The sequence below is a fragment of the Chrysemys picta genome, chromosome 3, assembly GCF_011386835.1.
Source record: "Chrysemys picta bellii isolate R12L10 chromosome 3, ASM1138683v2, whole genome shotgun sequence".
Lineage (NCBI taxonomy): Eukaryota > Metazoa > Chordata > Testudines > Emydidae > Chrysemys > Chrysemys picta.
The window spans coordinates 38,895,249-38,907,690 of NC_088793.1; the positions used below are offsets into that span (position 1 = coordinate 38,895,249).

Here is a 12,442-nt window from a genome sequence, read left to right on the forward strand (position 1 = left end):
GTTTCCTCCTGTAATGCAGGTAGTGCTATGGTTGGCCAAGTCACTTCAACGAAGTGCAATACTCTTCAGGCAAAGCATGCAGAAGGAGATTCATAGATTCATAGATTCTAGGACTGGAAGGGACCTCGAGAGGTCATCAAGTCCAGTCCCCTGCCCGCATGGCAGGACCAAATACTGTCTAGACCATCCCTGATAGACATTTATCTAACCTACTCTTAAATATCTCCAGAGATGGAGATTCCACAACCTCCCCAGGCAATTCATTCCAGTGTTTAACCACCCTGACAGTTAGGAACTTTTCCCTAATGTCCAACCTAGACCTCCCTTGCTGCAGTTTAAGCCCATTGCTTCTTGTTCTATCCTTAGAGGATAAGGTTAACAAGTTTTCTCCCTCCTGCTTATGACACCCTTTTAGATACCTGAAAACTGCTATCATGTCCCCTCTCAGTCTTCTCTTTTCCAAACTAAACAAACCCAATTCTTTTAGCCTTCCTTCATAGGTCATGTTCTCAAGACCTTTAATCATTCTTGTTGCTCTTCTCTGGACCCTTTCCAATTTCTCCACATCTTTCTTGAAACGCGGTGCCCAGAACTGGACACAATACTCCAGCTGAGGCCTGAGCAGAGTAGAGCGGAAGAATGACTTCTCGTGTCTTGCTCACAACACACCTGTTAATACATCCTAGAATCATGTTTGCTTTTTTTGCAACAGCATCACACTGTTGACTCATATTTAGCTTGTGGTCCACTATAACCCCCAGATCCCTTTCTGCCGTACTCCTTCCTAGACAGTCTCTTCCCATTCTGTATGTGGGAAACTGATTTTTTCTTCCTAAATGGAGCACTTTGCATTTGTCTTTGTTAAACTTCATCCTGTTTAACTCAGACCATTTCTCCAATTTGTCCAGATCATTTTGAATTATGACCCTGTCCTCCAAAGCAGTTGCAATCCCTCCCAGTTTGGTATCATCTGCAAACTTAATAAGCGTACTTTCTATGCCAATATCTAAGTCGTTAATGAAGATATTGAACAGAGCCGGTCCCAAAACAGACCCCTGTGGAACCCCACTTGTTATGCCTTTCCAGCAGGATTGGGAACCATTAATAACAACTCTCTGAGTACGGTTATCCAGCCAGTTATGCACCCACCTTATAGTAGCCCCATCTAAATTGTATTTGCCTAGTTTATCAATAAGAATATTATGCGAGACCGTATCAAATGCCTTACTAAAGTCTAGGTATACCACATCCACAGCTTCTCCCTTATCCACAAGGCTCGTTATCCTATCAAAGAAAGCTATCAGATTGGTTTGACATGATTTGTTCTTTACAAATCCATGCTGGCTGTTCCCTATCACCTTACCACCTTCCAAATGTTTGCAGATGATTTCCTTATTTACTTGCTCCATTATCTTCCCTGGCACAGAAGTTAAACTAACTGGTCTGTACTTTCCTGGGTTGTTTTTATTTCCCTTTTTATAGATGGGTTTTATATTTGCCCTTTTCCAGTCTTCTGGAATCTCTCCCGTCTCCCATGATTTTCCAAAGATAATAGCTAGAGGCTCAGCTACCTCCTCTATTAGCTCCTTGAGTATTCTAGGATGCATTTCATCAGGCCCTGGTGAGATAATATGGACTGGAATGAAGGACAACAAGGGCAATGAAAGAAGGGATAATGGAGAGACACAGCAGTGGAGGAGAGAAAGAGAAAGAGTTGTATAGTGTAAGGAGTTAAGAGACAATGAGGAAGGAAGAACATAGAAGAAATATATCAGGCAGGAAGGGTAGAGAAGAAAGACAGAATCAAAAGAAGAGAGACAGCAAGAGAAAGGACAAAACACAGCATAAGGGAGGGAGAAGGATTAAAGAGAGACACCAGGATGATAGGAAGTAGAAGAGGAAAAGATGAGAGAGGAGCAGGGACAGAAGGCAGACAATGTGGACAAAACAAAAGTCTAGATATGAGAAGGAAGAGGAAAGAGACCAGAAGAGAAACAAAAAGTAAGAAACACTACTGGAGGGAAAGGAGAGTTGAGATGAAAGGAGAAAGAAAAGAGCAGCGGAAAGGAACAGGGTAGAGGTAGAGATGAACAGGAAACAAATTCATGCAGGTCAGTCACAGGCTGGATGTGCTCTTTCTAGGAAACTGATTGAGTGAATTTTGCATGGGTTAAGGACTGTGAAATTGACACTTCAGGAATCAGGAAGTGCCTGGGAATTTAACTGAGTAATGGTGAGATAACTGAAAATAAATGAAAATAAAAGACAAAAGTGAAGAGGAAAAGGAAAAGTTCTGTGTACCTATTGGCATTACAACAGAGAGCAGCTCTTCTTCAGAGATCTCCTTAGAGAAGACCCCGGCATTGTCCCCTACATCACAGGATTAAATTAGAGATTGTCAGCCTATAGATACATTTGAGATTGATAATGGGATTTAGCACTTTACCTCTCTATGTTGTTTCAGAAACAGCTAGTTCAGTAATGACTGAACATTGTTACCTTCAACTGATGGTTCAGGACTGTAATGAATATGTGGTTTCAGTCCAGTTCCAGCTGGATAGGAATCCACATAATGATAACCACCATCACAGTTGTTACTGACAGACTTGTGACAGTCTTAGTAAAAAGGATAAGGAACAGATAGTACAAAAAGCAAATTGTGTTATCAACCCTGAAGAAGCTCCTCCAGGTCAGATAGAGTCTTCTAGAAGGGTAGTGGAGAGAAGCTTTTTCTTCTGTTGTCTGTGGTTTACCTGTTCTGGAGTTAAATAGAGTGTCGTGTATTGAAAACTGTGTTAAAATTGTAAGCTGTCACTTTAAATTTCATGGGATTTCCCCGGTCCTGCTTGCAGGCCTGGGACTCTAGAGGGAAGCTTGCCATCTGGGCCTCATCATTGCAGCAGTCAGTCAGCAGACAGATAGCCTTACAGTAAAGTGGGGTGAGTTGTGCCTCTCTGTTTTAGGGAGCAGTCTGCTTTGTCTCTCTCTGTTTTATCCCTTTGTATTATCATTCTGAATAAAGAAGTATTAGAATACAGCCTTTCAGTGAGAGTATTTTTGTTTCTATTTACTGCTGTGTGTGTATGCCATGAAACATAACATAGAAGACTTCTGTGTAAAGGGCTGTAAATCCACTGCCTTCAAGAAGCACTACAGTTCAGACACACACAAAATTCATACCTTACAGTAAATTCCACTTCTTCACTTGACAGCTCTTTTTCCTTTCTCTCTCTCTTGTACATTTCATTCAGTGAACTAAAGAGGAAGTGTCATCAGCGCTTTGTTTCTGATTGCTACTATGCCCCAAAGGGCTTACAGTCTAGTTAGAGAAAGTAAACAGTGTACAAACCCATCACAATGAGGTTAGAAAAGCAGTGTGTTTTGGGTGCAGCCTCATGAGAAAAAAAGGAGTGTTCATAACTCAAGTTAGCTAACTCAATTAATGTGAGGTAAAATCACAAGGCAGTTTGTAATTTTCACACGAGTTAGCAGATCAGGTTAAAGACTATGGGGGATTTTGGGGTTTACCTTGACCTGCTAACTTGTGTAAAAACTACAAGGTAACATAAGTTAAGAATTCATTTTTTCCTAGTGAAGACAAAGCCTTAATGATAAAGCTAAGCATTATCACCCCTACTCAGCGAAGAATTTAAGCATGTTCTTAACTGTAGGCATGTGAATTCTGTGGGAGTACTCATGAGCTTAAGTAATGTGGTGAATCTGAGCCTGTTTTAGTAATTCCATGATTTTTATTTGGATTTTTATTTTTAAAGAGACAGAGCTTTTCAGACATCTAGTGGTATCTCTGCTTTTAGGAGAGACTGTTGGCACTGAGAGCAGGAAAACAAGTGATTTGACTGGCATAGAGATGGAACCCACTGAATTACTGAAGCTCAGCTGAATCTCGCTCCAAAAGATCTTTCAAGTTTGAGGCATTGAGGAAGCCTGCATGAGCTGCGCCTCTTCTCTGGATAAATTAAATGTTTCAGTTTTCAGTTATGTCAATCCAGCCCTTACCATGTGTCATAAAATCTCTGAAAGAAAAAAATTGTAAAATGTGCATATTGTACTGCAGGTTAGCAGTATAATCCATGATTTAGGGATATGTTCCATTGGCTAGAGGTGGTGTAACTAGTTTGGACAATCAGCTTTAAAAGAAGGACTCCTCCAAATCTGCACAAAAGAATGAGGGAGAAAACTACTGAGGTCTCTTTCTGTTTTGTTTAGGAAAAAGCTCTTTGCACCCTTTTGTAAGATACTAGTTGGATAAACACTTGCTAAACTGCACATTAGTTTAAGGAAAACATCCATTAAGCTTAGATAAAAAGCTTGTACATTCAGGGTCAAGTTATTTCATTATTATTTTTAGTCAGCTGAGCTGGCAGTAGTCATCTTTTGTATTTTTTTAATTATTATTTTCGCATGGGTCTTTTAAGCCCAAAACCAGCATTGGCTCCAGCTGTCCCATCTTATTTAGCTGCCTTCACAGCTGCTGGCAGCAGTTTCCTAGAGCACGTCTAATGAATGGGATATTAAGATGCGCTGGGTACACTCAGTCCACTGGACAAGCTTATTTGCTGGATGTACCTGGTCTATTATTTTTCAGCAGTGAAGTGGCTAACAGAGCTGGCATTATGTGGTCGTAATTAGGGTTCAAAGTCCCTTATTTTTTTCCCTGCTGAGAATAGTTTAAATCTTCTGTAATGAAGTAATTCTGTGATTTTGGAGACTAAAATAAACTTCTGTTGCACCTTCTGATTACATTCTTTTTTAAGTACAGCAGGCAAGCTACCTGATCCTTTTTCCACCTGTTGTGAGTTTGATTTTCAGAGGGGCCTTGCCCCAACCTCCTTTTGTATTTGAACATATAAGCCCTATGCACACAGTTTTCAAGCATTAATACTTGCACATTCAGTTGATAGAGTCAAACGTCTACATGTTCTAGTATTAGTGCTTGTAAAATTAATGTGTAGGTGTTTACATGGTCCTGGTTTCTGAAAATTAGGATCCATAATTTTAATGGTCTGAGGGATTTGTAGATATCTGCTTATATAATCTACTTGAAATGCAAATTAAAATGTAGTATATTGAGACCAGCATAAGCTTAACATAGAATCATAGAAGATTAGGGTTGGAAGAGACCTCAGGAGGTCATCTAGTCCAACCCCATGCTCAAAGCAGGAACAACACCAACTAAATCATCCCAGCCAGGGCTTTGTCAAGCCGGGTCTTAAAAACCTCTAAGGATGGAGATTCCACCACCTCCCTAGGTAACCCATTCCAGTGCTTTCACCACCCTCCTAGTGAAATAGTGTTTCCTAATTTACAACCTAGATCTCCCACATTGCAACTTGAGATCATTGCTTCTAGTTCTGTCATCTGCTATCACTGAGAACAGCTGAGCTCCATCCTCTTTGGAACCCCCCCTTCAGGTATTTGAAGGCTGCTATCAAATCATAGAATATTAGGGTTGGAAGAGACCTCAGGAGGTCATCTAGTTCAATCCCCTGCTCAAAGCAGGACCAATTCCCAACTAAATCATCCCAGCCAGGGCTTTGTCAAGCCAGGCCTTAAAAACCTCTAAGAATGGAGATTCCACTACCTCCCTAGGTAACCCATTCCAGTGCTTCATCACCTTCCTGCTTCAATCCCCCCCTCACTCTTCTCTTCTGCAGACTAAACAAGCCCAGTTCCCTCACTCTCTCCTTGTAAGTCATGTGCCCTAGCCCCCTGATAATTTTCGTTGCCCTCAGTTGGACTCTCTCCAATTTGTCCACATCCTTTCTACAAAGGGGGGCCCAAAACTGGACGCAGTACTCCAGTGCTGAATAGAGGGGAATAATCACTTCCCTCGATCTGCTGGCCATGTTCCTACTAATGCAGTCCAATATCCCATTAGCCTTCCTGGCAACAAGGGCACACTGTTGACTCATATCCAGCTTCTCGTCCACTGTAATCCCCAGGTCCTTGATACTGGCTCCCAACTAGACATCGAGCCATTGATCACTGCCCATTGAGCTCAACGATCTAGCCAGCTTTCTATCCACCTTATAGGCCATTCATCAATCAATCCATATTTTTTTAGCTTGCTGGCAAGAATACTGTGGGAGACCATATCAAAAGCTTTGCTAAAGTCAAGGTATATCACATCCACCACTTTCCCCATATCCACAGAGCCAGTTATCTCATTGTAGAAGGCAATCAGGTTGGTCAGGCATGAGGACCTGCTCCATGATTTTTCCAGAGACAGAGGTGAGGCTGTAGTTCCCCAGATTCTCCTCCTTCCCTTTTTAAAAGATGGGCACTATATTTGCCTTTTTCAAATCGTCTGGGACCACCCCCCGATTGTCATGAGTTTTCAAAAATAATAGCCAATGGCTCTGCAATCACATCAGCCAACTCCCTGAGTACCCTTGGATACATTGCATCCGGCCCCATGGACTTGTGCATGTCCAGCTTTTCTAAATAGTCCTTAACCTGTTATTTCACCATGGAGGGCTGCTCACCTCCTCCCCATACTGTGCTGCCCAGTGCAGCAGTCTGGGATCTGACCTTGTCTGTGAAGACTGAGGCAAAAAAAGCATTGAGCACTTCAGCTTTTTCCACATAATCTGTCACTAGGTTGCCTCCCCCATTCAGTAAGGGTCTCACACTTTCCCTGACCACCTTCTTGTTGCTATAGACACCTGAAGAAACCTTTCTTGTTACCCTTCACATCCCTTGCTAGCTTCAACTCCAAATGTGCTTTGGCCTTCCTGATTACACCCCTGCATGCTGGAGCAATATTTTTATACTCCTCCCTAGTCATCTGTCCAAGTTTCCACTTCTTGTAAGCTTCCTTTTTGTATATAAGTTCACCGAAGATTTCTCTGTTAAACCAAGCTCGTTGCCTACCATATTTGCTATTCTTTCTGCACATCAGGATGGTTTGTTCCTGTGCCCTCAATAAGGCTTCTTTAAAATACAGCCAACTCTCTTGGACTCCTTTCCCCCTCATATTAGCCTCCCAGGGGATCCTGACCATCAGTTCCCGGAGGGAGTCAAAGTCCTCTTTTCTGATTTTATGATTCATTAAATTTCTATGCATAATCTACACAAACATTATAGTGCTAAAATCGGTATATGAAAGATCTTTCTAAAAGCATACAGCCTTGTCTACATAAGAAAGCTGAACTGGTTTAACTAAAGGTGTGATTTTAAACTGATTTAGTTAAATTGGTACAAACTGCTGTGTGAACACTCTTAGTTCATTTCAATTTAAAGATTATTTTGGTTTAGCTCATGTTGATTAGGAGTCAGTTTAAGTTAAACTCAAATAAGCCACTCTTCCAGCGAAATAAGTGTCCAAATGGGTATGCAAGGGTTTAACTTCAAGAAAAAGATTAGTGCTGCTTACAAATCATGTTAGTTAGGGGCAAATCATACCTTCCTGTGAAGATACCCTGTGGGAGAGTAAGAAAAGATCCTGGAAACTCACGGTGTGCAATTTCTATCATATTGCAGCCTCAGGGAGAGAGGATAGAGGGTCTATGGAGGAGGCTCTGGCCTCCCAACCCTGCTGATCTCTTGGATAAATGAGGAAGGGAACTCTAGGTTCCACTGACAGCTCTAGCGGGGAAGCTGGATGGATCTGTGCTCTCCTAGCTCACCTAAGTAGAGGGTACATTCAGAGCCTAAGTTTAAAGACACTTTCAGCCCAAACATTTAATTAATGGGATAATGAAGGGCCCACTCCCATGGGATGGTATCATTAGGGGTCTGATCTAGATTCCATTGAAGTAATTGACTCTGACAGGAAGAGAAACTGACTGAAGTATAGTGGCTGTGATACTTATGAAAAAAAGAGAACAGCCTGAAAGAATAATAGTAACGCTTAGCCCTTATTTAGTGCTTTTCATTTGCCAGTCTCAAAGCACTTTACAGAAGAAGTATGTCTCCATACATAAATTTTATACATGGGGAAACTGAGGCACAGATTGATGAATTGACTTCCCCAAGGTAACTCAGGCCAGTGACTGAGACAAGAATAGAACCCAAATCTCTGAGCCCAATTTTCTAAATTTAAAAAATGAAATATTTAGAAATAAAGTATTTAAATGGGATTATTTTTAATCATGTTCATTAAACATTTAATGTTTTAAACTTAAAATGTCCACTAGCTAAAACAATTATGTAATCCAGAATGTGTGTGCTAGTTATCTGTGTCTGGTATGAGGCATGAGGAGAACCCCCAAATTGTGCAACTGTTGAGTAAGGAACTTGCAGCCTAACGTAGAGCCAAACTCTCACGTCCATCCGAGCATCCCCAGTAACTTTAGTGGGGATACACAAGTACAGCCTCGAGCAGAATTTGGCCATCTATTGCTTACAAAATAGCAAGAATAAAGTGAGATAGGTTTGCATATCATACCTAGATATCATCATTTGGTTTATTATTTGTACCACAGCATTGTTTATAGGTCTCAACCAAGATCAGGATTACTGTGTGCTTGGTGCTGTACAAACGCATAGGAACCAATAGTGCTTGATACAATAGTTTATAAAATAGATAGCCCCTTCCCATCGAGAATTCTTGTGTAGGAGCTATGCATCTGAAGAAGTGAGGTTTTTACCCACGAAAGCTTATGCCCAAATAAATCTGTTAGTCTTTAAGGTGCCACCAGACTCCTTGTTGTTTTTGTAGATACAGACTAACATGGCTACCCCCTGATACTTGTGTAGGAGCCAGTTATTATGCTACACCCAGTACTTGCCAAAGTCCAAGGGGGACTGTTAGCATTTCCAGCCTTGAACACACCAAGTAAGGCACGGTCTGGGCATGGTAGGGTGACCAGATGAGAGGAAGAATATATCGGGACACCGGGGGGAGCAAATAAAACAAAACAAAAAAACTGAGTGCTGCCGGCAGAGCAAAATATTGGGATAACTTGCGTCCCGACCAGAGATCGTCCGGGACGCAGGACAAACAGCTAAAAATTGGGACGGTCCCAATTTTATCGGGACGTCTGGTCACCCTAGGGCATGGGACATGGCATTTCCTGCCTGCCTTCCTTCCTTCCCCTTCCCACATATGCACGAGTCTTGGGAGGAGCTGGATAGCCTGTATTATAAGATACACAGGTAACACTTTTTCTGAAAGTGTAGGAAGATTGCTTGTGAGCATTATACGAGAACCTACTCCAGCTAAAGATATAGGATAGGATTTGAAAATGTGTACAGTGCTGGCCAAATTCAGTTTCCATTGACTTCAGTAGAAGCAGAGTTAGGCCAGCATTGAGCACTTTTGAAAATCCATAACACTTTCTCACGGCTTTTGCAGGCAGTGTCTCCAGCCACCACTATCTGAGTGATATATTGTCTTCCTGCTCACCCAAAGTTGTTCTGGTTCTAAGAAACTTACTTGAGTGCAGTAAACCTATGATATTCCACAGGTTCTCGGCGCATATAGATTGCTGACATCTTTATTCATAAGCTCTTTCCTATGAAGGGAATAGAAAGAGGTGAAGTTTTACAAAAAGGAATTTTCATAGAGCATGTCTACACTACAGACTTAAGTCGACCTATGTCGACTTACCCCACACTACCCTCCTCCTGTCACTGGTGCGTGTCCTCCCCCGGAGCGCTTTCACCAACTGAAAAGGGGCAGTGGGAGGGAGGGGCTGAGAGCCAGAGCTCTCAGCTCCGCATGGCTCCTCACCAGGAGCCCAGCTGCCTCTTGATTCCCTGAACCCAGCTGGGAGTGGGGGGGGGCAGCCACCCGGGCTTCTCACCTTCCCGTTCCCCTTCAGAAGCAGGGGGCAGCTGCCCTAGGGTGACCAGATGTCCCGATTTTATAGGGACAGTCCCAATTTTGGGGTCTTTTTCTTATATAGGCTCCTATTACCCTCCACCCCCTGTCCCTATTTTTCACACTTGCTGGCTGGTCACCCTAAGCTGCCCGGGCTTCTCGCTTCCCTGAGTGGGGAAGTGGGGAGCCAGGCGGGTCAGATTTCTTGTCCATTTCAGGGCTCTAGCCAACAGCCAATGTAAGTAACACAGTGTCTACACAGACACTGCGTCGCCCTGACTACACCGACATAAGCCCTACGCCTCTCGTGGAGGTGGAGTTATTATGTCAGGGTAGTAGGGCACTTACATCAGTGGGAAAAGGCGGCTGTGTGTTCACTGACATAATTATATTGACATAAGCTGCCTTATGTCGACCTAATTGTGTAGTGTAGACCAGGCCAGAGCCTCAACTGGTCAATTTTCAGCTACTTTGAAACTTAAACATTAATAGTTTCTGAAAAATAACATTCTGTAAAGAACATCTGTAGCAGCATGAATCAGTTTGAAAAGCTTCATTCTCTTCCCTTTATTTATGAAGGGGGGAAAGAGCTTCATTTTAATGTATAATATGTTTGCTGCATATTCATTTTTTGCCATTAATATAGTAGTTTTAAAAAATTCCAGTAGTATGCCAAATACTGTTTCTAGTTACATGAAATTGCTTCATGGTTAAATTAAAGGTGCCTTAATTAGTTATAGTTTTCAGGAATATTATGTGAATTAATAATATATCTAAAATTTACATTTGTTTATTATGAGGAATGCTTCTATTTATTAAAGACTCAGAAAATACAGAAGGATTTATCTGAATAGTAACTGAAACCAAAGCAACTGAAGTGGTTGTAATTCACCCTGTTAGTTATTTTGTTGCAAGTCTGTGTATGGACACTCGTTTCAGAAAAACAACTCCCAGTTCTATATATGCTGATTTTTTACTAATTTATTTTTAATTAATTCAATTACAGTATGTTGAAATTGGACACTCTAATAGTTTCAACACATAGGCTTGCATCAAAATAACGAAAGGTGTGATTTACAACTGCTTTAGTGATTTCTGTTTCAGTTCCTGTGTGAATATGTCCTGGACGTGCATCAGAAATTAAATCCTTCTTCTGGCCACTTGTTTTATTTCTGGTTGTATCATCTCTTGTTGCTTGCCTCTTCTTCATTACTATCACAGCAAGTTAATTCACTGCCAGGTGCAGAGTGTATCCCAACTCCAGTTAACAGAAACTCTAGTTTAATTTGTGCCCCTGTGGATTGTGTCAAATGCCCTTGAACCTTCAGTCCTGTGAAACTCCACAACAGTAGGTGGTGATTTTGAGCTCCACAGAAATTTAATTTCAGCCTTACGGTGCATAGGAGTTCACAACACTGAAGTTCATGATTATTTCAGTTTTTGAGTTTATGAAGGTTTTAGATTTCCCCAGAAACCTTTGTGAGAAAGGGCTTATCTGTATGAGTGTAGGCCTCCATTCAGGAAAGCACTTAAGCATGTGCTTAACTGGGGAGATCAGATTCAAGCACATTGGGACTTAAACAATGCTTCAATGCTTTCCTGAATAGTGATGCTTTCCTGAATGGAATTCTTAAAGAACAGTTAGAAGTCAAGAAATGCACAAACGTAGTGTGTCTTGGAAATGTATAGTATTTGTCTGATTGTATTACATAAAGTAATTTCACTTCTCTTTTAATTCATTACACTTGTTGTAGTTAATACATCTTAGCTCTTATGAGATCAAGTTCAGATACACGCTGTTTATTTTAATTAAGCTTTCTAATTTAATTTATTCTGTAGTGTGCATGCCTGTCACCTCTGTGTAGAACCTTTTTCTATATTCATTAAAATATTGTATAATCATTAGAAATTCTACAGGACATGATTACATTAATGGCTCTTTTGTCCAGTTTGTTTGTTAGTTAGGTTGCAATTTAACCACAAGAGGGCAGTATTCCTTTTCCCCCGCCTGCATTCCTGGCCTTTCTCAGAGGCTTTTCCTCTAGTAAAAAAGGGATCAGGTTGTATGAGTCTGCGTAGGGTGGGCTACAGCAATAACCATACTTGGTAGCAGGATGCCCAACATGTAAAGTTATCCTTATTTTAGTAAATGGCAATACAGCATAGGCCTGATCTGTTTCCATAGGTGAGGTGGCTGTGGTGAGGTGACATCTGGCTGCTGCTAATTAGCTGCGGAAATCCCTTGCTCCTCTTCTAATGCCAGTGTCGGCCAGATGCTGTCTGAGTGGGAGGTGGCCTGGAAGCAAAGTGTAAAGAGAGCTTTTCCACCCCCTGCTTTGGGATTAAGCTCTGAGGAGGCAGAGCCAAAGAAGCCCGCAGGGTCTCCCTGGCTGGCACCTGTGGAAACGACATCCCAAGCAGGGAGTTTTTGGTGGGCAGTTAATGTCTGGGTTTTATTTCTTCCAAGTAAATTACTCCATTTAATATTTTTTTAATTTATTTTAGGTGTCCGACCCCTGGTTGCGATGGCTCTGGGCACATTACTGGGAATTATGCTTCACATCGAAGGTATGTAAAGAGATTTTTTGGTCTTTGAGTCGTGTATGTTTCAACTGGATTACAAAATGGGAAAGGGACCTGTGGTGCGGGGAGGTT

General features: G+C 41.6%; 1 protein-coding gene across 20 annotated transcripts in view; it reads left to right on the top strand.

The window, feature by feature from the left end:
* The window catches only part of MYT1L (myelin transcription factor 1 like), a 386,408-nt gene that overhangs the window by 325,579 nt on the left and 48,387 nt on the right, over positions 1-12,442 (top strand). For all 20 annotated transcript variants that reach the window (XM_065587748.1, XM_042848749.2, XM_065587757.1 and 17 more), the window contains one exon: positions 12,293-12,355. In XM_065587748.1, coding sequence (XP_065443820.1) covers positions 12,293-12,355 — 63 coding nt within the window. The remainder of the gene's footprint in view (positions 1-12,292; positions 12,356-12,442) is intronic.